We start from the raw sequence: 27,637 nt of genomic DNA, 5'->3' as shown, positions 1-27,637 counted from the left end.
AAAACCATAACATGCAAATAATTTACATGTCTGTATCACATTTATTTGTCAGTTTTCAAAACATCTGGGATGGCATACCAAAGTAAACAATGTTCATAAGACCATCTGGACAGAACTGCAGGCAAAAAAAAAGCATAAACATATGGAAAAACAGATTTTCCCCTTCCCTTCAGCAGTAAGGGATGACAAATGTCAAACCTAGATATATCCACGCTTCACTGTGCGATGCTTTTCAGCACCACCTGGCTCTCCATGCATAGCCACCAAATATGGACAGCACTGCCAGAAAGAACATATCCACAGGGCAATGGCAATAAAAACAGTTTATTTCATGGTTAAATAGCCTCTTCACACAAGTGGCAAGGGTCTGTTTGTTGACTTTTACATTAAGTCTATGAGAAAATATTCAAGATTAATCTTATTAGACTTGAATATTAAACAAATCAGTTAATTTAACTAGAAAACAGAATAACATTTTCTAAGATACTAAAATACTTGTAAAAATGCCTTTTTTAACAAGTATTTTATTTAAAGTAAAAGCGCAAGTTTTTTAAACTTTACCAATAGCACAGTTATAATATATAACAATTTAAATTAAATTGATTCACAAATGTCCACTGTGTTCAGGTACTATATAAACCATTACCTATAATTATTTACATTTATATGCTTATGGTTTATGACTGAAGTAAAAGGAATTGATACATAATAGAGAGATGTTAAGCATTAAATTTATGACAACAATATTTCAGCAAAACTTCTAGAAACTAAGAATACATATTTGTATATATGTTCATTAAAAAATGCCCAGAGTTAACAGTCTAGTTTAAAATAGAGGTTTTGAATCAGACTTTTAATATTTGACATACATGAAGGTATATGTTTTAATAAGAAGCAATTAATAATTTCTAAACATGATTCTGATTATTTTGTTTGTAGGACAAAAAAGCTTTCTCCATCTGGCAGTGCAAATATTTTAGATCATTTTCACTTTTAAGAACTCTCTTCTTCCTTTTATAAATATAGAATCAAATACCTTAAGACTAAACTTCTAGATGTTTTGAAGTATGGTATAATTAAACGGACAAAGCTGCTACAACACCAACAAATAAGACAAACTATACAAAATTTTTGATTATTATTTCATTTGTTCAATCATCACCTATGAAAAAGTGGTGCCCATAATTAGAAAGAATAATCACAGAATTTCAATGTTATTTTATTTGAAAGGATTTAATCTACTTAAATTTCCTTATTACTTCTTTATTACCAACACTGTATTCTGATATTCCTTTTCATAATAGAATAATATAGACCCAGAAGGCAAAGTACACTGAGAGAAAACTTGGGAGACTGGCGAGGGGTGGGAGCCTGAATTGATTTCAAGGCCTATGAAAGTGCTCTCCCACTGTGCTACACCCTCTGCTCTCCAGCTGAATTTCTTAAAGTCCTTTTGCATTTCTGTAGTTTATCTAAAAGCCTATAATCTGAGTGTCAAAGAACAGCTGCTTAATTGAATAGACCCATGGGTTTTGTACATACCTCAGGTCTTGCAAGACAGAAAACTGTCTGAAGTACCAACAAAGTAAAACAAACAAACAAACAACAACAACAACAAAACTGGTAATCTTAGATAAAATTCAAATTTTTCTAGCATAAAAATAATTTAAACACTTAAAGACCATACAACTGTCATTTTTAGAAAACAAGTTTAAGGTTATTAAATAAATAATAAATATATTTTTAAAAGTCTTTGGGCTGAGGTGTAGCTTGATGGCAAAGCACTTGGAGAAGAGAGGCCCAGGGTTAGAGCCCCAGCAAAAATAACAATAACAAAATGATAATAATAAGGTCCCAGAAAATTTTAAGTTACTATTCTTTATAATCTTAGAGAGCAAAAAGACTTTCAAAGCATGACCCTAAAAGCTAAAAACATATATAGGAAAGACTGATGGGCCTTGGAATAATGACATTAAAAACTTCATTATGATAAAACTGAACTAAATGATAAAGTTAAATACAGGAAAATGGGCACTCTTGTTAATTATATTCTTCACATAATTTTTAACAACAGTAATCAAAATTTAACCTAGGTTTATAATTTGGTCAAAAAAAAATTTTTTTTAATTTAACCTTACAAAATGGAAGAGCAAGTACACAAAGATGCAGCTTTGTTTAGCATGGGAGAAACTGAAAATAATCAATAGTGGGCTTGTTGCCAAGTAATATTAAATTGATCTCTTTTCTCGAAGGAGTATTTGTAAATTGCCTTAAAACAGAAGAGTACGTTTCATTCCTTCTTTTTCCCCTTTTGGCAAGGAAGAAGTAAACTTATTTTGCAGTTCACTTATTTAGAGTAAGAGTATGATATAAATACCACCTCTGATAACTATCCTCATTTTAGAAAGGATGATAAAATAGGAATACAGCTGGTTAGTGTCAAAAATTCAAACACAAGCAGTATGGCTTCAGAATTTATACACCGACAATTTGATCTCCTATTTGTTATGATCCTGTATGCTACAATAAAGAATAGATAAGGTTTATAATTGTGTAACAGTTAAGACACCAGTGAAATGGCTAATTGTAGTTATGAAAGGAAAGGCCATTAATCTCAAGCAAAACCTGGATGTAATGAATTGCTTGATGTCTTTGGTATTTGTATTCAAAGCTATATCAGTTATAGTTTATAGCAGACTGATTCAATCATTCCTCAAAAGAATTAAGCTACTGCCCTAGGAATCCACTGTAAGCAGTTAACCTCCTCATATATCTGGAAGGGTACTAGGTATGGGTCATATTTGGAGAACTGAGAAAATGGCTACTCAAGTAATTTTCTGTGTTATATGGTTTGGATGAGGAACCTTGCATTTAAATCCCTTCACATAAAAATAAGCTTTTTTAAGACATACACCATCTTTTTTGCTTCAACTCCTTATATATATATATATATATACAGAAATAACTATTTTTTGTGCTCATTTCTGATTTATTTGTTTGTTTACTGTGTGGTGCTAGGGATTGAACCTGGGGCTTCACACATGCTAGGCAAAAACTACCACTGATCCACATGCCCAGCTCATTTTTTAAAATACAAATTTCTTAAGCACACAACCATCACTTCATAGAAGACCAAACTATAATCTTTTAAAGAAAAGGATTAAACCACATTAAAATTGTCGCTATAAAAGGTCACAGTATTATTTATCCTTAGATACAGTTTCAGATCCCAAGTATACCATTTACTGTCAGTTTTTTAAAAAATACAGAAATCTTTTACTTTATAAAACAAAAGTACCAATATAATTCATGCTTTTTGTATACCAGGAGCATTAACAAATGAATTAAACAAAATAGATTTCATTTTCTTGTTAAAAAATGGCCTCACACCAGTATTAAAATATAAGTCAAATTTACTGATATAGGCTGGGCATGGTGGCACATGCCTGTAATCCCAGCTACTCAGGAAGCTGAGGCAGGAGGATCTCGAGTTCAAAGCCAGTCTCGGCAACTCGGCAAAGCCCTAATCAACTTAGACCCTGTATCTAAATAGAATATAAAAATGGACTGGGGATGTGGCTCAGTGGTTAAGCGCCCCTGGGTCCAATCCCTGGTGCCCCTTTCCCCCCCAAAAAATTACTGATTTAGAAAAAAATGTGAATTGTCACTCACATGTCTAGTTCACAAAAAGCAAACCAATATTCAACAATATTATTCCATCCAGAATTCCTGCATTTTATAAGCATTAATAGAATACTTCAGTTTACAAGACTACTGAAATAGCACATCTCTTAAGCCTTTCAGAGAACATGGCTCACTTTTTTAAAAAATGTTTTTTGAGCAGGTTTTAGATTCACAGCAAAATCGAACCAATGTGCCCTGTCCTCACACATGCACATCCTTCCCCATTATCAATATCCCACAACAGTTCATTTGTTAAAAATGATCAACTTATATTGACAGATCATTATCACTCAAAGTTCACTCTAGATGGTGTACATTCTATGATTCTGTACAAATGCAAAATGACATGTAATCATCTTTATAGAAACATACAGAATCGTTTCCCTGCCTTAAAAATTCTCTGTCCCTTGCCTTTCATGCTTTCTACCTTTCTGACCTCTAATAACCACTTATCTTTTTACTCTTTTTTCTTTCTTTCTTTTTTTTCTACTTTTTAGTAATATGTATTTCTGGTTTGTATCAAAAGAACATTTATTTGCTCTTCTTAAATCTTGTGTAACATACAACCTTTTAAATCTTGTATTATGTATAAACTTTATATTTATGTATATGGGGTGGGGGACTGAAGGAAGGGTTTGTCTTTTTTTTTTTTTTTTAAAGCAAATTCTAACATCAGATGTGAAATCTACACAGCTGTAAGCATTCTTCTGGGAACCTGCACTGGGGTTCATCTCAACTGCTTAATGCAATTACCTAAACCAGCCATGTAGTATTAATGTAATTTGCCCATTTCAACAGCTGAAAAGGAGTTTAATTTTTAAAAGAAAAAACTTGCTTCCCCACAATTCCCCTACCTTAAACTACACAATAATAAGCTTACCTGTTTATTCTCAAAACCTAACTCCCAGTTACCTATTAACTTAAAATATTTATGTAGTCATGATAAATTAATATTAACATAATTAATGGGCAGATATATGCCTACATTCCTATCTATCTTTATACTATAATTCAAATGATCTGTTTAAAATACAAAACTGACCATTGGCTTCTCAACTTAAAATCTAACAGCAGTTCCTCACTGCCCTCAAGGCAAACTTTAAACTGACCAGGTCCTTAAACATCTGTTCCTACTTACATTTTGAATCTCACCTCTCACCATTCTCCTAACTCTATAAAACACAACCTCTCAGCTCTATAGAATTCCCTGAACCAATTAAGTTCCTTCATCAAGGCTATTTCCTCTGCCTGAAACATATCTGTTTTCCCCTTTTTGCCTAAATAATTTCTAGATATCCTTCACCTTTTGGCTTAGAAGGTTATCCCTCTAAATAAAATTGTTCTGGCTTTTATAATCTAGGTTAGATAGAATTCCAAAGTGTTCCCATTAGTTGCCTCTATTTACTCCACCATAGCATTATTTAAACAAGCAACAACTAAGTATGATTTGTCTATATCCCTCACAAGACCGAAAGATCAGCAATTATAAGAACTGGAAAATAGGTCTGTTTCATACACTGCTGCTTCTGCAAAATTTACTATGTCATGTGGCGTGAGGTGGAAACTCAAATATATTAAAAGACTGAATAAATCAGATAATTTGGGTTTGGTTGGGGGTGAACGTACAAAGCTTACCTATCAGTTTTTACCCTCAGTAAAAACTGTTTAACATTCAGTTTAGTTTAATTCAGCAAGTATTTACTATCTAGTCACTTGAGAAACAAAAACATAAGCCATATTCATCCTTAAGGAATGGATAGAAAATAAGACACATATGTACAAGAAAGCTAAACAGCATAAACAATGTGTTAACAAGATTCTGAAGTGTGCTGTATACACATAGTGTCTCAAAGGAGAGAACATTGTCCCAATCCTTTCCTCAAGGAGGATTCAAGCTGAGTGTTAGTAAATAAATAATGCTAAAGATGGAAAATATAGACAAATGTTAGGTCAGCAGTTCTCAAATGGGTAGGAAGACACCTTTTTCCTTTCAGGGGTCCTTAAGGTCAAAATACTTTTCCTTAATAAATCTAAGGTGTTATTTGCTTCTTAAAACTTTCACTCACTCTCAATTGTACAATGCAGGTTTCAGAGACTTACAGGACATACAATATCACAATGACTGAATCAAAATCGAATGAGAATCTAGTTGTTTTCTACTAAGCTAGACACTGAAGATATTTATAAAAATGTTTCTTTTTTCATTTTGAAAATATCTTTCCTAAAAATATGTTTGTGTTAGCATGTCATGGAATTATTTTTCAGTGAATATTCAAGTTTTTGTTTTACAAGCACAGAAATTTCTCTACTGACAAACTTTCAATTTACAAACTTTCACAGTTTCTGATTATAAAAATCCGAATATTTGATGGTTAAAAAAAACTGTTTTTAACTTCTATCATGATAAACACTGACAGATATAACCTACATAACAAAGATTCCTTGAATTATCAGTAATTTTTTAAGAGACTCAAGTGGTACTGAGAGCAAAATTTAAATGATTCCATAAGCTACTTATTTTTAGAGATGGATGGGGTACTAGCCCAGATTGTGTGTGTAGATAAGCTATAGTAGACATATTCTAAATGGAATTAGTGCAGGCACTAAATAACATAAAAATATGTGTAAGGTACAGATACAGGCTTTCTTCCACCTGAGTTATTTTTACTTAGTGCAAAAATATAAAAATAATATTTTAAAAATCATTGTTACTCTCCCACCCAGATATAATATTAGTTTCACATTCCTTTGAATTATGACATATAGGCATTTTTACATCTCTAGAGTCTTTGCAATCATCACTTAAAAATAACTGCAAAATCATATCAGTATTCTTACAAGCCTAGATAGCAACATTCATATTTGATTTTCAAAGTATTTTATAAAAATAAAGCTTTGTATCCAAATACGGCAGATTACTAACCCTCAAAACTTCTAAACTTCCAACCAAGAGATCCTATTTAAATCAAACTTGCCTGAGAGATTCTGTAGCTTGATCCAAAAAGTTGAAAACATTTTGCTCTAGAACTTCTGGAAACTGAACTCCCAACTAAGTATCACTCTACCTCTGAATGCCTTCAAACTTCCTCAAGCACTATTTACCAGGTGCTACTCATGGTTCCACAAACACAATTAAGCCTTCCATTAGTGCTTCCCACCACCTAAAGTGATTTATTCTCCCCTCTTCCTCTGCCCAAAATTCATCCTTTGAGGGTGAGCTTGAAAGCCAAATCACTTGTAATTCCTTTCCTTTTCAACTGAACATTATGTGCATCTTTGAATATCTGAAGAGCTTTGAGTATCAACCAACTTCATTTTCTAAAGTATTAAATGTTTTCACCAGCGGGAGATGGTGACACATGCATGTAATCCCAAAGGCTTGGGAGGCTGAAGTAAGAGGATCATAAATTGGAGACCACCTTGAGCAACTTAGTGAGACCCTGACTCAAAATAAAACAAAAAGAGTTGGGAATGGAGCTCACGGGTAGAATGCTTGCCTCGCATGGTTACAGTGCAGGGTTCAATCACCCATACCACAAAAAATAAAATAACGAGATATCTTTCACTACATTTTGCTGATCCTTTGTTAGAGAAGAAATGGATTTATGACTGGCATGTCTGAGCAAAAGGAAAAATCCAATGAGTGTTTGTTGAATTTAGTTAACAAATGCGTGGTAAAATTCATCATTTCTTTTGTTGTCCAAGAGCCTGAGTTTACTTCTAGTTTCTCCAATTTCTTCACCATTACTGTTTCATTACAGTGATACATAGCTTTTCAACTGAACATTTTTTGCTCTAGAACTTCTGGAAACTGAACTCCCAACTAAGTATCACTCTACTTCTGAACTTTTCAACAGAAACAACTGTATTATCGGAGATACACAGGAGATATAACTGGCAACAGTATTTTTCCTTTTGGGCAACCATATTTCTACATAACTTTTCAGTTTCAGTTCAGTTTACTTCAAAGGGATCTCATGCTTACCATGTTCACTCACTCCCTCTTACCTAATTGCTCAATCAAGATCCCTAGGTTTGGACTTAATTCTCACTTTCCCTCATTCACTATATCTAACCCACCCACTTTCCACCACAGCTTCTACTAGTCTTTCGCTTGCCCTATTACATAGCCTCCTTTAACCTTCTTAATGATCTCCCCACCTGTTATGGTTTGGATATGAGGTGTCCCCCAAAAGCTCACAGGTGAGAACAATTCAAGAGGTTTAGAGGAGAAATGATAGGGTCAGAGTCTTTACCTAATTAGTAAATTAATCCCTGATGGGATTAACAAGGTGGTAACTGGAGACAGGTGGGGTATGGCTGAAGAAAGTAGTTTATTGGGGGTGTGGCTAGGGGGTATATATCTTGTATCTAAAGAGTAGAGATCTCTCCTTGCTTTCTAACCATCACATGAACTGCTTCCCTCTACTACACCCTTCTGCCATGGTGTTCTGCCTCACCTCCAGCCCCAAGGAATGGAGCCAGCCTTCTATGCACTAAGACCTCTGAAATCTTGAGCCCCTAAATAAACTTTTCCTCCTCTACAGTTGTTTTGGTCCAGTCTTTAAGTCACAGCAATGAAAACGCTGACTGAAACACCCCGCAGCCCCACTCAATCCCTTATAGTCTATCTCCATAGAAAATCAGTTTTCTTTACTTTTCTGGTAAGAGGAGGATTGAACCAGAGGCACTCTAACACTGAACTACATCCCCAGTCGATTTCATTTTGAGACAGTCATGCTAAGTCTGCTGAGGCTAGCCTTAAACTTATGATCCTCCTGCCACCACATGTGGGTTTTTTGAATGTAGCTGAGTGGGGGAAAGGGGAGTAAAATGACTGTAATGCTTTCCTGCTTAGAATACTTTAATAACTTATATTATACTCTTCATCATGGAATTCGTAACAGTATGATCAGACCCCCTACCTCATAACTTCAACTCATTCTATTCTCTCCCAATAAACTACATTTCAGTCATATTGGTCTCTCCTGATCATTGTGACTAGTGGTTTACTACATGTCTCTGCAACCTTTTCATTGCAGCTTTACCAGAAGTTATATATTTGTTTATTTTTTGTTTCCCTCACTATACTCTAAACCCCAAGATTGGAAAATAAGACTATTTTTCTTTCACTACTAAATGCTTAATAAGTATAATGCCTGGCAGGTTGGAGGCATTATTTTCAGATGGGAAAAAAAAAAAAACTGGTTCTCTAAATACTTTATTTATTTATTTATTAGTTATAGATGGACAGAATATCTTTATTTATTTATTTATTTCTATGAGGTGTTGAGGATCAAACCTAGTGCCTCACATGTGCTAGGCAAACACCCTACCACTGAACCATAGCCCCAACCCCAGACCCAATGCTCTTAATTTATATGAACTTATATATTAATTTTATGTTAGGTAACAGTAATATAAGTAACAAAGTATATGCTAATACATTATTGGCAGGTCTTTGTTCCAGTTTCCTGGCAAGTACCCTTTAAATCCTTGGAATTTCCAACAGTGAAAAGGGTGCTAGTTATTCTGGGGGGGTGGGGGGGCTGAGACTGCAGTTAATGGTTTCTGTTAACAGAGTGACTCATTAAAGTCACCCAGACAGTTTATGCTAAAGAGATGACTCAGGATGGGGCCTGTCCCTGCCAGAAAAAAATGGAACATGATTAGCTAGCTAGCTGGGGTACAAGATATTGAATTAAATCAAAGTGGCCAGTGACTCAATCAATTATGCCTAAATAATGAAATCCCAGAAAACTTAACACCAAAGCTTCAGTGATTTTTCCTTGGTTAACAAAATTCTGCACATTGTTACAGAAGCGGGTTTGGGGTTGTGTATATGTGGAGAGAGGCGGAATCCTCATTCTTTGTAGAATGGACAGAGAAGCTTCATATTTGTGACCCTCTAAAACCTTGGCCTAAGTCTCATTTGGCTGAAATTTTTTTGCTATAATAAAACTGCAGTTACAATTATTAAATCTTAAGAACTAGTGCAAAAACCCCAATTTGTAGCTAGTTAGAAATGCAATGACCTGGAAACCCTTGAGCTTTCTAGTGTCTGAAGTGAGGACAGTCTTATGGGCAACTTGAGCCTCTAGCAAAAGTCTAGCCTAACTCTAGATGGTTTGTATCAGAATTGCACTGCAATTACATAGCAAATAATAAGATACCATTTCATAAGTGTGTATCAAGCACTATGAAAGTGTTTTTATACATTATTTCTAGATCTTTACCAAATATTATCTCTAGGCTTCAAAACAACCCCATAAAACAGAATTATCATTCAATTCTTGTAGTAAGAAAACTAAAGAGTAAAAGCCACAGAATCAATAAGTTGAGGAGCCCGAACTCAGGTCTGTCTGATTTAAAAACCCATAAGCCTTTCAGATTGGTTATATAAACACATCACAACATAACATAAGAGCTGGGAATGTAGCTCAGAGGTAAAGTGCTTGCCTAGCATGCATGAGGCCCCGAGTTCAATCCCTAATTTAAAAAAAAAAAAAAAAAAGTAACATTATGAGCTTGCCATGTATGACATGTATGACATAACATCTTTACGCAAATTACAGGCTGAGATGTCACAGTGAAATCTTATGGTATCTTTATGAATTTACAAACTTTTTATATGAAATATGAAATATCATATTTTAATACACATTCCTTTAGGAATTGCTTAACTTACTTGTTTGTGTTTTAGAAACATGTTTCTGGAGAAAATCAACTATCTGAGCCAAAACCTTCTTATTACAATGCGTTGATAATTTTTCATCACATTCATAACACCTGAAAAAATAATAAAATTTAAGCAAATATTATGCACATTAATAACTTTAATAATTTTGCACATTAGATAACACAGTTGATATTTGACCACTCTTGTCTTTAAATTATCTAAGAGGAATACAAAGGGGAAAGCATTAGGTAAGTCTAGAGACAGGGAATAGTTTATACAGAGCCTCTGAGTTGACATAAAAGTTTTGTAGAGACAGGGTATAGCTCATTGAAAGACAGCTTGCTTAGTATGCTCAAGAATCCTTGTGTTCAATCCCCTGTACTTCAGGGAAATTTGAAAAAAAAAAAAACAAACAAGTCTGATAGTTTTCCTTAAGTGTAATAGAATGTTATGAGGATGTTTTAAGTAGGATAGTAAGAAGAACTAATTTATATTTATAAATATAAATATAATGACATAACTCATTAGGTTTATAAAAGTTTCAAACACATATTCTTATTTGATCATTGGATCCATGAAGATAAAGGAAACAGGTATAAAGAAAAAACATCTTAAGAGGCTGGGGATATAGCTCACTTGGTAGCATGTACAAGGCAAAAATATAAATAAATATAATATAAAATATTTACATAATTAAAATACAAATATAAATGAATAAATATATTCACTTCAACTAATGTGATAAACTAAATTGAAAGGTAATGGGAACAGCAAGATCAGCATAGTAATGTGAATCTGGAAAGAAATGAACATACTTAATTATACTTTCAGGTAGAAACAGTAATGAATTAGACATAAAGGATGCAGGAGAAGTTAAGTATCAAAATAACTACCATAGGAAGGGAGGAGCAGGCAAGGTGTGTTAGTGATTCTCGACTTGGACCAATTGTGCACCCTAGGAGATATTTTCCAATGTTTAGTAAGAGACATTTTTTAGTTATCTCTGGATATAAGAAAGACAAAACTTTTTAAATTTGGGGCTTATTCGGAGGTAAGAAATTAGGAAAGAGATTTTTTAAAGCACATTATATTTCAGAAAACTATTCTCAATTAAGTTTCTTTATTAGTGCCTAAAGCATTAAGATGTTTCTTCTTTTTTTTTTTTTTTTTGGGTGGTGCTAGGGATTGAACCCAGGGCCTTGTGCATGCTAGGCAAGCACTCTACCAACTGAGCTATATCCCTAGCCCCTTAAGATGTTTTTTTCTTTATATTGCCCTTACCTGTTTCCTTTATCTTCATGGATCCAATGATCAAATAAGAATATGTGTTTGAAACTGTTTTATAAACATAATGGGTTATACCAAATACTACCTTACATGTTCAAACTTGTCTCTTTAATTATTAGTGGTCCTGAGATTATTAATGGCTATAAACTAGATTTGGGTTTCTTTTATAAAAAGCATTCAAAATTCAGTTTTTACTGAGTACCAACTCTATTACTAGAAAGAAAAAAGAAGTCACAGAAAACATTCCTAAAAACATTAGCTTTCAATAAACCATGAAGGAATTTAAACAATTTAATTACAGTACAAAACTTACATTTTAATAGGTGCCAATATTTATTCAATCATTTAACTATTGTCAAAAATAACAAAATATATGCAGCTGGGTTTGGTGGCACACACCTGTAATCCCAGTGGCTTGGGAGGCTAAGGCAGGAGGACTGCAAGTTCAAAGGAAGCCTCAGCAACTTAATGAGGCCCCAAGCAACACAGCAAATCCCTGTCTCTAACTAAAATACCAAAAAGGGATAGAGGTGTGGCTCAGTGGTTAAGTGCCCCAAGGTTCAATTCCTGGTGCCCAAAATAAATAACAAAATGTAAAATGTTTTCATTTTCCAAATAATAAAATATAAAGAAATTTTTACTGTTATTGTGATTTGTTTTACTTGCTATAGAATATACTAACTTTGAAAGTATTAAAAAAAAAAAAAGCAAGTAAATAAAGCCAACATGGGCTGGGTGTGGTGACACACGCCTATAATCCAACAAATCTGGAAACTTAGGGAGGAGGATCAATCCCAATAATTCTGGAGGTTGAGGGAGGAGGATCACAAGTTCTAAGCCAGCCTCAGCAACTTAGCAGTGCTCTAAGCAACTTAGTAAGACCCTGAATCAAAATAAAAAATAGAAAGGACTGGGTTGGTGACTCAGTGGTAAAGTACCCTGGGTTAAATCCCCAGTACAAAAAAATAAAAAATCAAGATGTTATGGTGAATTTGGAGAAAAGAGAGAGCTCAGAATAATTTAATTCTAGTTTCCACTAAAAATAACCCCCCCCCAAATTTTAATTGAGAACCTATTATATACCAGAGTCTGTTCTAAATTTGCATGCATTATCTGGTTTAATTCCTCATAAAATCACAAAAGAATTACTTTTAAAAATACATTATCTGGGCTGGGGATGTGGCTCAAGCGGTAGTGCGCTCGCCTGGCATGCGTGCGGCCCGGGTTCGATCCTCAGCACCACATACCAACAAAGATGTTGTGTCCGCCGATTACTAAAAAATAAATATTAAAAATTCTCTCTTTAAAAAAAAAAATACATTATCTTCTACCATTTCACTCCAGTAAGATTGGCAGCCATTAAGAAGTCAAACAACAATAAATGTTGGCGAGGATGTGGGGAAAAGGGCACACTTGTACACTGCTGGTGGGACTGCAAAATGGTGAGGCCAATTTGGAAAGCAGTATGGAGATTCCTGGGAAAGCTGGGAATGGATCCACCATTTGACCCAGCTATTGCCCTTCTCGGACTATTCCCTGAGGACCTTAAAAGAGCGCACTATACTGATACGGCCACATCAATGATTATAGCAGCACAATTCGCAATAGCTAGACTGTGGAACCAACCTAGATGCCCTTCAATAGATGAGTGGATAAAAAAATTGTGGCAGCTATACACAATGGAGTATTATGCAGCACTAAGAAATGACAAAATCATAGAATTTGCAGGGAAATGGATGGCATTAGAGCAGATTATGCTAAGTGAAGCTAGCCAAGCCCTAAAAAACAAATGTCAAATGTCTTCTTTGATATAAAGAGAGCCACTAAGAATAGAACAGGAAGGAAGAGCATGAGGAAAAGACTAACAGTAAACTAAGACGAATGGGGGGAGAGAAAGGGAGAGAGAAGGGAAAGCATATGGAAATGGTAGGAGACCTTCAGTGATACACAAAATTATAAGAGGTTATGAGGGGCAAGGGGGAGGGGGAAAAAAAGGGGAGAGAATTGAACAACAGTAGAGGAAGTAGAGAGGGAAGATGGGAGGGGAGGGGAGGGGAGGGGGGATAGTAGGGGATAGGAAAGGTAGCAGAATACAACAGTCACTAATATGCCATTATGTAAAAATGTGAGTATGTAACAGAAGTGAGTCTGTATTATGTATTTGGGGAGTTCAAAACCCAATTGAGTCAAATGTATGAAAGATGATATATCATGAGCTCTGTAATGTTTTGAACAATCAATAAAAAAAATGGAAAAAAAAATACATTATCTTCATGGGCTGGGGATGTGGCTCAAGCGGTAGTGCGCTCGCCTGGCATGCATGCGGCCCGGGTTCAATCCTCAGCACCACATACAAACAAAGATGTTGTGTCCGCCGAAAACCAAAAAATAAATATTAAAAATCTCTCTCTCTCTCTCTCTCTCTCACACACACACACACACACACACACACACACACACACACACACACACTCTGTCTCACTCTTTAAAAAAATAGATTATCTTCATATATTTTCTTTTTACAGATGAGAACGTGAAATAGGAGGGCTCATGAATCAGTAATGTAACAAGAATACAAAGGAAATAAATGTTCCTTCAACAAACTTTTGAATACTTTAAATGTTTATATGTTAACTTTAAGTACTGCTTCTTCACTCTGTTTAGGCTTCATAGTCACCAACAAAACTAAAAAAATACAGAACCCTGATTTAATAGATGTTATTTAAGAAAAGACCATTGGCACCTACAGATTTTTCAAAATCCTCCAGTATGATTCTAATGTGAAATAAGAGGTAAGAACCACTGTGCTTTGAGTAGTATTATATCCACTATCTAGCAACCTTAACCTTGTTAGCAGTAATTAAATTACAAAGTCTGTGATTTACCTTTCCTTTTTATACAGTTCAGATTTTTTCTCTAATTCAGGTTGACGTTCCTCTAATCCAAACTAGTAAAGTATTCTACTGAAATCATTGTTTTTTATTGCTTAAGAATTAGAAAAACAATGGGGCGGGGATTGTGGCTCAGCAGTAGAGTGCTCACTTAGTGGGACCCAGGTTCGATTCTCAGCACCACATAAAAATAAAGGCATTGTGTTGTGCCATCTACAAAACAGATTCATTTTCTCTCTCTCTTCTCTCTCTCTCTCTCTCTCCTTTAAAAAAAAAAGAATTAGAAAAACGAGTACATGTGGTATGACTCTACATCGTGTACAACCAGAGAAATGTCAAGTTGTCCTCCATTTGTGTACAATGAATTGAAATGCATTCTGCTATCATGTATAACTAATTAGAACAAGTAAAAAATAATAATAAAAAGAAAAATTAGAAAAACTAAAATAGGAAAACATTTAAATTCCTATAATTATATTTGACAAACTTGAATATCTTCTTTCATAGGAAAATAATTCTATAGACTTTCAAATATGACTTTAGTTATTTTCATTATAATTGTAACACATACCCAAACTCATATAACTATACAAACAAAATAAATTAGATAATTAAATGTAAAAATAAAATCACAAACCCAAATAAGTTAAAACTAACACTGATTTATTATGCTGGCTAAGTCTACTTGGCTAAAAATTAAAATCATAATTCATACAGTACTTACAACAGAGCAGATTGATTTGAGATGAGCCTATTTTACCAATTTTCCTGACAATTCTTTTTTTTTTTCCCCCCTTTAATTTCAGTGGTTCTCAAACTGTGGTTCCTGGACCAGCAGTACTGGTAACACTTAGGAACTTGCTGGGCATGCAAACTCTCAGGCCCCAGCCCACACTACTAAATCACAATCTCTAGGCCTGGGACCCAGAAATCTGTCTTAAAAAATCTTCCAGGTGATTCTGATGCATCACACAATGTACATGATCACAGTAAAATCTTTATTTAGCTGCAATACTATGACATCATCTCCTTGTCGCTTAACTCCAATGCATCATTTACATTTACATACTTTTTCCCCTCATTTAAGTTCTCTCTACTCTTTCCTCAGACTCCCAACAACAACAACGAAAACAAAGAAACAAAAAAATAAAAAATGCAGCAAACACCAAAATGAGCCAAAATATCTTTGTATTAATTTTGGAATCCTAAAATCATACATAAGTTAAAATGTTTGTCTTAAAATTTGAAAATTCCAGAAAATACATTCAAGGGACCCTGAGCCTACAGACTCCAGTTAGAAGATTATTGTTGTAAAATACAGGGAAAGTGATAAACCCAGCCTAATTCCCTCTTAAGATTGGGAGCCATCTTGTCACAAAGGCATAAAAAGTTAATTTTTTGCCTTTACTATAAATTACTGCAATTTCTAAACTTGCTTGGAATACCTGCCCGTGCCTTGAACTCACCCATGCCTGGCTTTCCCTGACCAGGTAACAACCGTCTCTGAAACTCTAGTGGTGCCTCATAAATTCTGGTGTTGGGATCTAAATTTACTACCTAAGTGCTGAACCATTTAGACCATTAACCTACTACCTGCCTTTGTATTATGCTTGTCAAAATCCTGTTATCTGTTAAGTTCTCCAGACACCCCACTTTTGCAACATTTTGGTGCTATAAAACTATGCTCCTAGAGAGCTGGAGGGCTGTCTTCTATTCCCATGGGTTTCGGGAGAGACAGCCCCAGCCGGTTAGAATTACAAGCTTGCTTTAATTTGATTTAAATTGGAGTTGGTGGTCCTTTTTTTTGCATCATGGTTTAACAAAAGTGTCTCACTTACACCACTAAAACATATGGTATGCTGGTAACACATTAGGGAATAAAAAAAACTTATTTTGGTGCCTAAATTTTTACTTTGTAACCAAACAAAAATTAAATGGTACTCAGTTTCCTTACAAATAAAATGAAGAAACTGACTAGGAGGTCTACCAGGGTTAAGTAGCAGAGTCGCCTGAGAAGTTCTTATAAAATACTTAAGCTCAGGCTTTCCCTTTCACTATAGAAATCACCAAATCACCTGGACTGCTTGAAGTAACTTCCTTCACTAAAACTCCAGAATTCTGTAACAAGTCAATTATGAAAACTCAACCAGACAGAATTTTTCTTTATGGTATAAGGAAAATGATAGAGAAAAGTAGGAAAAAAAATAGATTTTTCCCCTCATTTAAATTTTATGTTCATGGGTAACAGTGATTTTCTATAATTATCCTATGAACTAGGCATGGTGAAACATGCCTATAATCTCACATACTCAGGAAGATAAGGGAGGAGGATCTCAAGTTACAGACTAGCCTGGGCAATCTAGCCAGACCCTGTCTCAAGATTGTTACAAAGGGGGAGGGTACTGGGGAGGTAGCTCAGTGGTAGAGCACTTGCCTAGCATGATCAAGGCCCTGGGTTCAACTCCTAGGCCTTTCCCCCAAAAGCAAAAACTTCTATAGACTGTGTTCAGGTTTAAATAGCATATATGGGTATTACATCTTTATGTTACCTTATAAAGCTCAAAGAAAAACATCTTGGTTTTTGGTTTGTTTACACCAGTACTAACAAAATTTAACTTACCATATAATCCATGTGCTCAGACTAATTATAATACAATGGGACTCTGCTCTGAAACTCTTGAAATGCTTCAGTGAGTGCTGGCTTTCTGAATTTTGACCACATCCCTGAAAATGAAAGAATACTATTTGTATGATTTACACAGTTTGTTTTGAATTAGTCAAAACTTAACCTGTACTCGAAAATACAAAAAAACTGTCTTAACTCCCAAGCAAAAGGGAACTGTTTCAGAAAGCAATACAGATTCTTATTAAATTTAATTTTTGTAGAGACTAATTTACTCTTCATGATATAGTATTTGCCTAAAACAATCATAAGCAAAGTTAATTTCCCTATCATTTAGAAATTTATTTATTGTCTTGCATAGTGTGGGATGCAGATCATCCTGGAAGGTCAGTAGTGCCCCTTCCCAAATATATTCCCTACTCCTATATACATTTCCACTGCAGCCTCTCTGTGAACTAATGAGACACAGACCAAAAATAATAATTTCCTCCACTTAGTTAAGTAAAGAAATGATATACTATAATTCTTGCTAACATAACTTGAGAGAGAGTCAAGTCTGATGGATATTTCTGGGGAACATATGTTTAAAAGGAAAGGGATAGGCTTGGTGCGGTGGCTAGGAGGCTGAGGCAAGGAGGATCACAAGTTCAAAGACAGCCTTAGCAACATAGCAAGGCCCAAAGCAATTCAGTGAGACCTCTCTCAAAATAAAATATAAAAAGGGCTGGGATGTGACTCAGTTGCAAAGTGCCCCTGGGTTCAATCCCTGGTACCAAAAAAAAAAAAAGAAAAAATGTAAGGGATATATTCTTTCCCCCTCTTTATGAGCTTTGGCAATTTCTGTGATACATAATGCCTAAAGCATCTTCAGTCATCTTGAAACTGTAAAATTAGATACAGCCCAGCAGAAAAATAGAAGCCTCAGCCTTTACTATTTTTTTCTCTTGAAATAACTAACCCTGAAGGGGCCCAACTTCTGGACTTCTATTTGAGATAATAGAGATTGCTCTTTTTTTTCCCCCCTAAGTACACATTTTTAATTTAATTAGAATATTCTTTTATTATAGATAACAATAACTTCTAAACTTCTAGATATACTCAAGTTATCTAAACTTTTTTTAAAAAAGCCGAATAATCTTTGAGAGTGGAAAATGAATCTAAAAAGTTGGATCCCTTTCCTAAGTAAAAACAAAAGGTTAAAGGATTAAAAGGTCCAGAAATAAGAACTATCACAAGTGAGTGAGATTCCCTTTTCAAATATTTATGAACGACACAATTACTTTCTGAACATTTCATATATCTTACTTTACCTAAAACATTTCCAAGTTTATTTTTGGAAAGTTTCAATCTAAGAATGAGATAAACTTAAGTCCTAGGCATGACGATGTCCCACTCACAGTAAGCATTTAAGGAAAGGTATAAAACATACTCACTATAAATAATACTTTTCTTACCTGAAAACCACACTTGAGGCACAACCAAGTATCTGAAGAAAGTACTGGCTGTCCTTCATAGAATCTTCTTTCCTTTAAACATTCTGAACAAACTGACCATAGATTCTCAGCTACTGCTCTCTTCACATGATTCACACTAACAGCATGACTTACATGTTGGCAAGTTAAACCTCCTGAACAAGATGAAACAAAATGTGAACTTTTTTTTTTCTTGGCTATACTACTGCTATTATTAGGAAGGAAAAGTCCACAGCATTAAAATGCTGTTAACTAAAAAGCAAAGGGATTCAAAAATGAAATAAATCAGAAGGATACATGTTACACAAATCCATTTATATAACATCTGTGAATTAATAATTAGGGAGTTGAACAAATTAGGGAATATGAACAAAGAAGGGTGTGGATATAAATGGGTAACACACAGAGTGGTGGTGAGAGTGGTACAGTCAAATTCCTTGAAATATGCAAAGCTCCACATGTAATAAAACTGCAGACACACACACACACACATCATCATCATCATCATCATCATCATCATCATCATCATCTGGTAAAATCTGAATAAACTAAGGATTATACAACTGGTTTTGATACTGTACTAAATCAATGTAAGATGCTAACATCAGGGAAGGCTGAGTGACAGATGAATGGGACCTCACTGAATGTTATGGTTTGGATGTGAGGTATCCCCCAAAAGCTCACATGTGAGACCATGTAAGGTTTAAGAGAAGAAATGAATGGTTTACAAAAATCTTAACTCAGTGAATCAACCATCTGACGGGATTAAGTTAATCCCATCATCTTCGTGGTGACTGAAGGCACATGGGGTGGAGCTGAAGTAAGTGGGGCTTTTGTATATTTGTATTTGGCAAGTGAGGACCTTTCTTTCTGATTCCTGATCATCATGTGAACTGTTTCCCTTTGCCACACTCTTCCACCATGTTGTTCTGCCTCATCTCCAGCCCCAAGGAATGGAGCTATCGACTGAGACCTCTGAAACCATGAGCCCCCAAACAAACTTTTCCCCCAAATAAACTTTTCCTCCTCTATAATTGTTCTGGATGGGTCTTTTAGTCACAGTGGGAAAACAGCTGATTAAAACACTGTGTTTCTTTGTATCTTCCTACAAATTTAAAATGAGTCAAAAAATAAAAACAAAGTTAAGGAGATTATTTATTGAATGGCTACTATGTGTCAAGCATTTTTTACTATTTTCTATCCATTAAGATACACATACAGGGGTTAGACGTGTAGCTTGGTGGCAGCTTAGCATGTACAGGACCCTGAACTCAATTTCTAGCACCAAAAAGAGGGTTGGGGATATAGTTTAGTGGTAGAGCAAGTTTGCCTAGCTACACAAAGCCCAGGATGATCCCTAGTATTTAAAAAAAGCGGGGGAGGGAATACATATATAAAATCATTTTACATACATTAGCTTTGCTGTGTTGCAATTTTCATCATATTGGGAAAAAGAAGAAAGAGGAACAATGGTAAAATTTAAAGAATCCAGAGTTCTCAGGATTCTCCTTAATGAATATTTTCAAATAACAAATTATTTTGTTTGCTCTCAAATGATCCTTTATAACAGTTTCTACTGTGTGCTCTGTTTGGAGATATTTTGGCCAAAACTAGGCAAATATATTTTTTTTAGTTTTCAATGGACCTTTATTTTATTTATTTATAGGAGATGCCTCACACATCCTAGGCAAGCTCTTTACCACTGAGCCACAAGCCCCTAGGCAAATACATTTTTAAGTCCTCAAGTAACTGTTCTTCTCCCAGGGGCACAGTTACACTCCATTTCTCTCAAATACCTGAACACTCTACCTCAGATATTCATACATCAAAACTATAACTATCTACCAAAATCAAAAAAAGAAAGAATAAGTAACTGAAAAAGGAAAAAGAGAAGTATGGGCATTTCACTTTCTAAATGCAAAGCAGTCTTTTTTTTTTTTTATCCTGCTAATTAACTAGAAACAAGTAAGTTAGTGGAACTATGCATTAATTCTCTTTCATCCTGAAGACTAAGAATATTATAAGTAATTTGTAATAAAATATAATCACAAAAATCATATATAAATATGAATGAAACATTAAAAATTCTAATTTTATATCAATAGCAAGCTATACAAACAAATATAAAAGAAGTAATTCTGAAGTCAGTTGTGTCTCTCAAAAACACCCATGCCACCAAGGAAAGAATAATTCTGGGGAAGATTGATGAATAAGCAGCATGTAAAGGATCTAAAAATGATTTACCAAATGTCATTGCTTTGTTTGAACTTTATATTTCAAAATTCTAAGGGGAAAACCATTCTACATACCTTTCTACATAATCTCTAAAATGGGATCCACCCAGGGTACAATTTAAACATTATCTGATTGTACTATTCAGACTTTTAAAATTAAAACTGTTAAGAATCTCGGAGATAAGTGAACTCAAAAAGTTTCCAGGACCTAAATTAAATCTATTAGCTTTTAAAGATCTCAACCAGGGGCTGGGATATAGCTCAGTATATAGAGTGCTTGTCATGTGCAAGGCCTGGGTTCCATTTCCAGCATTGAATTTTCCAGCCTAAAATCTTCCTATAGTAAGTAACTGCTGTTTAAACAGTATTCACTATCTCTTCTGGGAAGAATAAGTAAAAAAATTCCTTTATTTTAATAAGTAAATTTCTTCAGTTTATTATAATTAGTTTCATTGTATAATGAAAAATAAATCCTTAGGGATCCATGAATATAAAATTAGATTAAAGTCTAAGTGTTTTCACATTAAACAAATCAAAAACAATAACTGAAATCTTTGTTTTCAATTTAAAATATTAAGAAAAAATTTATAAGAAATTTTTCAAATTTGAAAATGCTATCATAAAAATGAACACTTCTCTCTTTTTCACCCAGAAATTTTCAAAAGGCAGTAAGAATAGGAAGAAAACAGGAGATAGCTGAAGTCCCAAGTCATGAATTAAGTGGCAGGGCTCACATCTCAAAGATGTAGAAAGTGCACATAGAAGAAAGCAGAGAGAATAATGCAACTGTAGATTTCATAAACATATGCTTCTTAGATACATAGCAAAATCTAAATAGCTATGCATTAACAACAGTGGCAGGAGCTCCCCATATCCAATTTTGTTTTGAAAAGAAAGGAATTTCTCATTCATTAAGTGAAAAAAAAGAAAGCAAGACATATTTTCAGGAAATTGTATTGTCTCTATGGCAGTTAGGGAGAAGAGGTATTTTAGTTCTGAAAAAAACTAGGATTGCATAACCCTCTTAGTCACAAAAAAGTAAAGGCTATGATATGATCTTAAAGTCAAAACTAGATAGGACTCAACAAAGCTCTCATCCCTGTATTAGTCAAATACCTGAGAGAATTAACTTATAATGACAAATTAATTAACTTATAATGATAAAAGGTTTACTTTTGCTCATGGTTCTGGAAGTTCCAATCCGAAAGTAAGTGGCTTCACTGCTTTGGGCCTCTGGACAGGAGTTGGAAACAACATGGTGAAAGCATGTAGCAGAGCAAACTACTTACCTCTTGAGACAAGAAGCAAGAATAAAGAAGATGGGCTAGGGACCCACAGCCCCTAGAGCATGTCACTAATTACTTAAGAACTTTCCACTGCATGCTACCTCCAAAGAGTGCCACCCTGGGGACCACAAGATTAACATGCATGGGTCCCTTATTAAACATTCATCCAAATCACACCACTTTCTTATAAAAATATTCTAAAACTAGCTCATCTAAGAAAAGCAATCCTACATCAAAGAATGAGTAATCGAAGAGAAATCAAAGCCACAAATTCTATGATAAGGGAAAAGAAAAAAGGGAAAAACGAACAGCAAAGCAATTGCTGCCATGAAATAAAAAACAAAATAGAAACAACCACTCTAGAAAAAGATGGCAAAATAATATGAAGGGACTGGCACAGTTCAAGAAAGAAGTAGAATTAAAAACAAATGAAACCATAAAAATGAAGGCTAAACTAAAAAGAACATAAGATAAAACAAACACTGTGGCAGACAATAAAGGGAAAAAATGAAAACAGCAAGCAGAATGAAAAGGAAATAAGAATTTTAAAGAATTTTAGAGAATCTAAGAAAGTGATAACTGTGGAAAACCAGCAAAAGAGAACTAATGTAATAATAATCAGGAGCAAGGGGTATAGCTCAGTGCTAGAGTGCTTGCCCAGCATACCTGAGGTTCTGGGCTCCACCCCAAGCACCACAAACAACAGCAACAACAATAATAAAAAAAAACAATTCAGGGCTGGGGATGTAGCGCGCTCGCCTGGCATGCGTGCGGCCCAGGTTCGATCCTCAGCACCACATACCAACAAAGATGTTGTGTCCGCCGAGAACTAAAAAATAAATATTAAAAAAAAAAAAAAAACACAATTCAGGGGCTGGGGCTGTAGCACTTGCCTAGCAGGGGTGAGGCCCTGGGGTCGATCCTTAGCACCACATAAAAAGTAAATAAATAAAGTTATTAAAAATTTTTTTTTTTAAAAATTCAGACTTCCTTTACTATAGCAAGCTAGCCATCTTTTTTTTCTTTTAGTTGTAGATGGACACAATATCTTTATTTTTATTTATTTATTTTTACTTGGCGCTGAGGATCAAGCCCAGGGTCTCACATGAGGCAAGCGCTCTACTACTGAGCTCTAACGACAGCCCTGCAAGCTAGCCATCTTAAAGCACTAACATTTAAAATGGACATGATAAAACTTATTTATAAATGGAGAGATAACCTTCGAGGAAATGAAGAAAACCCTCAGACACCAAAACATAAGGTATGAGGCTTCAGAGAAAAGCAAGTTGTAAAGTCAACAGATCCAAAGGGTCACTATCTGCCCATTCTCTATTGGCTTGGAGACTTGATTTTAACAGACTATAAAAAAGGAACCCCCCCCCCAAAAAAAAAGAAAGCACTAATTCTTATTTACTTTATAATCTAAACAAAAATCCCAATAAAAATCCAATCAGGGGATTGGGGATATAGATCAGTTGATAGAGTGCTTGCCTCACATGCACAAGGCTCTGGGTTCAATCCCCAGCACCACAAAAAAACAACAAGAAAAAACAATCAGAGCTTGAAATTAGACAATCCTCAACTTTATACAGAAACAGTGAAAATAAACAGTAATGGATCATCAATTAAAAATATGCATTGTTACTTCTTTTCTCCTAGAAAATATGCATTGTTACTTCTTTCTGCTAGATATCATAAATTTACCAGCAATGTCATCTGAAGAATCTTCATCATGAGGTATCGAAGGCCTTTTATTTCTTTTGCCTTTCTCAGATAAAACTTTGGATGGATCTTTTACCCGCATCTGTTATTACTGAAAAGATTTAAGGAACAAAAATGAATATACTTTAATCTTCAAAACTGAAATTTTATATATTTTATTTCACACATATGAAAACTGCAATGGCTTCAATTTTAATTGGTTTAGGAAAAAAATGGAAACACTATATAAAAAATAAATCTTTATTCAAATTAATATACATGTCGAGCACAGTGTCACATACCTGAAATCCCAGCTACTAGGGAGGTTGAGGCAAGAGGATCTAAAGTTCAAGGCCAGTCTCAGCAACTTAGTGAGACCTTGTCTCAAATTTTTAAAAATGGGCTAGGGATATAGCTCCATGGTAGGGTACTTACCTAGCATGCATGAAGCCCCGGTATTGGATCCCCAATACCATGCCCACACCCACAAAAACACAGACAATGTTTGAATGTTACATTCCATTTGACTTTAACCAAGTACCTTGTTATAGACTAAACATTTGTGTGTCCTCCTCTCTCCAAGCCATATTCATTTGTTGAAATTTAATCGATAATGTGAGAATACTTGAAGATGAAAGCTTTGGGAGGTTAACGAGGTCATAAGGGTATAGCCCTCACAAATGAGATTCCTGATCTTATAAAAAGCAGCCAGAAAGCTAGGCTAGTATCTGTCAAGACACAAAGAGAGCATGGCCAAGACAAATAGGTCTGTTTAACAGGGGTCTAAATTGCCTTGCTAACAACAGATCTGCCAGCACCTTGATCTTGAACTTCCCAGCCTTCAGTACTGAGAAATGTTTGTGGTTTAAGGTACCTAGACACCATGTGCAGTAGGCACATCTATTATCCCAGTTCCTTGGGAGGCTGAGTCAGGAGGATTGCAAGTTTGATGTCAGTCTCAGCAATTTAGAAAACCCCTCAAAAATTCAGCAAGACCCCATCTCATAATAAAAAAATTTAAAAAGGACTGGGGATATAGCTCAGTGGTAAAGCACCCTTGGGTTGAATCCCCAGTACCAAAATAAAAAAATAAACAAAATAAACAAAAATTCAGTCACCTAGCCTACAGTACTTTATAGCAGACTTAACTAAGACATATACCCAGATATATCTAGGTGAATGGGGAAAAAAAAAAGTTTTAATCAGCAAGTTAAATAAGTGCTGCTTCTGGACAATGTGTCCTCCTCTTGTCCTTTCTCTCATCCTTATGGCAAGGAGATAGTAGGAGACTAAACATTTGTGTGTCCCCACTGGAATATCACACTGGACTAGGGTTAGAAGATATAAGCCAAGCAAAGTCCCCTACCTGTGCTATACTATCTACAGCTTGATTACTGAGAAAAATAAATAAATTTCTATCTTTTTAAGCAACCACATTTTTTCTCAAACTTATGAAAAATTTTAAACATCTATAAAGTTAAAAGAGCAGAGGGCCGGGGTTGTAGCTCAGGAGTATAACGCTTGCCTAGCATGTGGGAGGCTTTGGGTTCAATCCTCAGCACATTAAAAAAAAAAAAATTTTTTTTTTAAATATATAAAGGTATTATGCCCAACTACAACTAAAAAAAAAAAGTAGTATAATGAATACTCATATACTATCTAGATGTCACATCTATTAACATTTTGCTATATTTCTTTCACTGAAAAATCAATTATATAGAGACATATATGAGTGTACCAGGGATGGAACCCAGAGGCACTTAACCACTGAGCCATATCCCTAGCCCTTTTTTGTATTTCGTTTAGAGACAGGATCTCACTGAGTTGCTTAGAGCCTTGCTAAGTTGCTGAGGCTGGCTTTGAACTTACTTATCTATCCTCCTACCTCTACCTCCCAAGCCACTGGGATTACAGGCATGAGCCACTGCACCTGGCAGCATATTTCTTTTTTTGCTGAAATATTTGAAAATAAGTTGCACAGATAATGAAAATTCATCCCTAAATACTTAAGCATGTATCACTGAAGAATTAAAAAAAAACTCCTATATAACTAGATCATTATCATATCTAAGAAAATTAACACTTCTCTAATATCATTTTCTATCCTAGTCTAATTTCCTTAGTTGACCCAAAAGTGTTTTCTATAATTGGCTTTTTAAATAAGGTTTCAATCAAGGCTTGTACTTTATATTACTTATGTTTCTTTAGTGTTCTTATACTTTTTTTTCCTGTTATCTTTTAATGTAGAATAGTTCTTCCAACCTTTTACTTGCCGAGGAACCTGGCTTTTTAAAAAGATAGTGGCAGTGCACTTAAGTCACCTTGCAGATCTTATTAAAATGTGGATTCTGATTTAATGAGTCTAGCACAAGACCTAAGATTTTTGCCTAACAAGTTCCAAACTGAAGCCATTACTGGGGGCCCACACAACACTTTTTCAGTGGCAAAGTTATATAATATAATGTCCCACACTGAATTTGTCTCTTTCTTCATGGTATTCTTTATCCCTATCACTTATATTTCTTAAAAACTCAGTTAATTCTAAAGATTTTAGATGAAAGTTATTTTATTTAATTTTATATTTTGGAGTCTCTTTTAGAGTAGTCAGCCTAAAACCTACCTAATACTGTCCTGCTAGGTGACTAAGCTACATTACAATTTTCGTGGTTACTTTTTAATAATCAAAGTAATGGATCTTTCGATTCAATACTAACTCCTGAATATTTATTCTCATTCATATTTGTTTATTTATTGCAAAACTGGGTATTGAACTCAGGGGTGCTCTACCACTGAGCTATTTCACCAGCTTATATATTTTGAGACTGGGTCTCCCTAAATTACACAGGTTGGGCTGCATTAAGTAGCATGTATCACTTCCATGTGGAAACATTTTTTTTTTTTTTTTGTACTGGGGCTTGAACCCAAGAGGGGCTTAACCATTGAGTCATATCCCCATTCCCCACCCCCCATATTTTTTTTTAATTTAGAGACAGGGTCTTACTAAATTATTTAGGGTTTCACTAAGTTGCTGAGTCTGGCCTCAAACTTGGCAATCCTCCTGCTTCAGTATCCCAAATTACTGGGATTACAGGGCTATGCCACTGCACCTAGCTCCGAATATTATCATTTAATGTTTCAGAAAGAGAGCCTTCAGCCAGGCATAGCAGCACATGCCTGAAATCCCAGCAGCTCAGGAGGCTGAGACAGGAGGATTGCAAGTTCAAAGCCAGCCTCAGCAGTTTAGCAAGGCCCTAAACAACTCAGTGAGACCCAGTCTCTAAATAAAATACAAAATAGTGCTGGGGATGTGGCTCAGTGGTGGAGTGCCCCTGAGTCCAATCCTTGATACAGAGAGAGGGGGGGGGGGGAGATTGATTTCAAGTTTATAATTTAGTGGACATTGTTTGTTTGTTTGTTTATTTATTTATTTATTTGGGCAGTGCTAGAAACAGAACCCCAGGCCTCATGCCTGTTGACCATATGCTCAACTTCCCCAGCTAAAGGCCATTTCTTTAGATAAAGAATCATCATTATTGAATCAAGTTGCAACAAATTAAGGGCTTTATTCAGGGTCACAGAAAAATAGTCCTTGAGTTCCTTGACCAACTCATCTCTAAGTACCTTCTCTAACATTCCTCATCTGCTTTCAGTTCCACCTTCCAAATTTCCTAATTTTCCCTTCTCTGATCACAATTTCCCAGTTCTTCCAACTTGCTTGATTAGTCACTCCAATTCTCCTTTAGTGTCCACACTAAAGAGACAGCATCTTAGAAAATGCTT

The 27,637-nt window shown here is 35.0% G+C and overlaps 1 protein-coding gene across 10 annotated transcripts in view; it reads right to left on the bottom strand.

Annotated features, from left to right (window-relative positions):
• Positions 1–27,637, bottom strand: part of Usp45 (ubiquitin specific peptidase 45) — an 88,341-nt gene that overhangs the window by 57,802 nt on the left and 2,902 nt on the right. For 9 of the 10 annotated variants that reach the window (XM_040283136.2, XM_078019580.1, XM_078019581.1 and 6 more), the window contains exons 2-5: positions 23,861–23,969; positions 18,619–18,791; positions 17,162–17,265; positions 10,373–10,473 (exon numbers count right to left, since the gene is read on the bottom strand). In XM_040283136.2, the coding sequence (XP_040139070.1) occupies positions 10,373–10,473; positions 17,162–17,265; positions 18,619–18,791; positions 23,861–23,960 (478 nt within the window). In that variant the 5' untranslated portion in view covers positions 23,961–23,969. Of the gene's footprint in view, positions 1–10,372; positions 10,474–12,811; positions 12,926–17,161; positions 17,266–18,618; positions 18,792–23,860; positions 23,970–27,637 lie in introns of those variants that run through there. The other variant, XM_078019582.1, reaches the window with a different exon arrangement.

The sequence above is a fragment of the Ictidomys tridecemlineatus genome, chromosome 8 (assembly GCF_052094955.1).
Source record: "Ictidomys tridecemlineatus isolate mIctTri1 chromosome 8, mIctTri1.hap1, whole genome shotgun sequence".
NCBI lineage: Eukaryota > Metazoa > Chordata > Mammalia > Rodentia > Sciuridae > Ictidomys > Ictidomys tridecemlineatus.
This window is presented reverse-complemented; position numbering and strand designations above follow the sequence as displayed.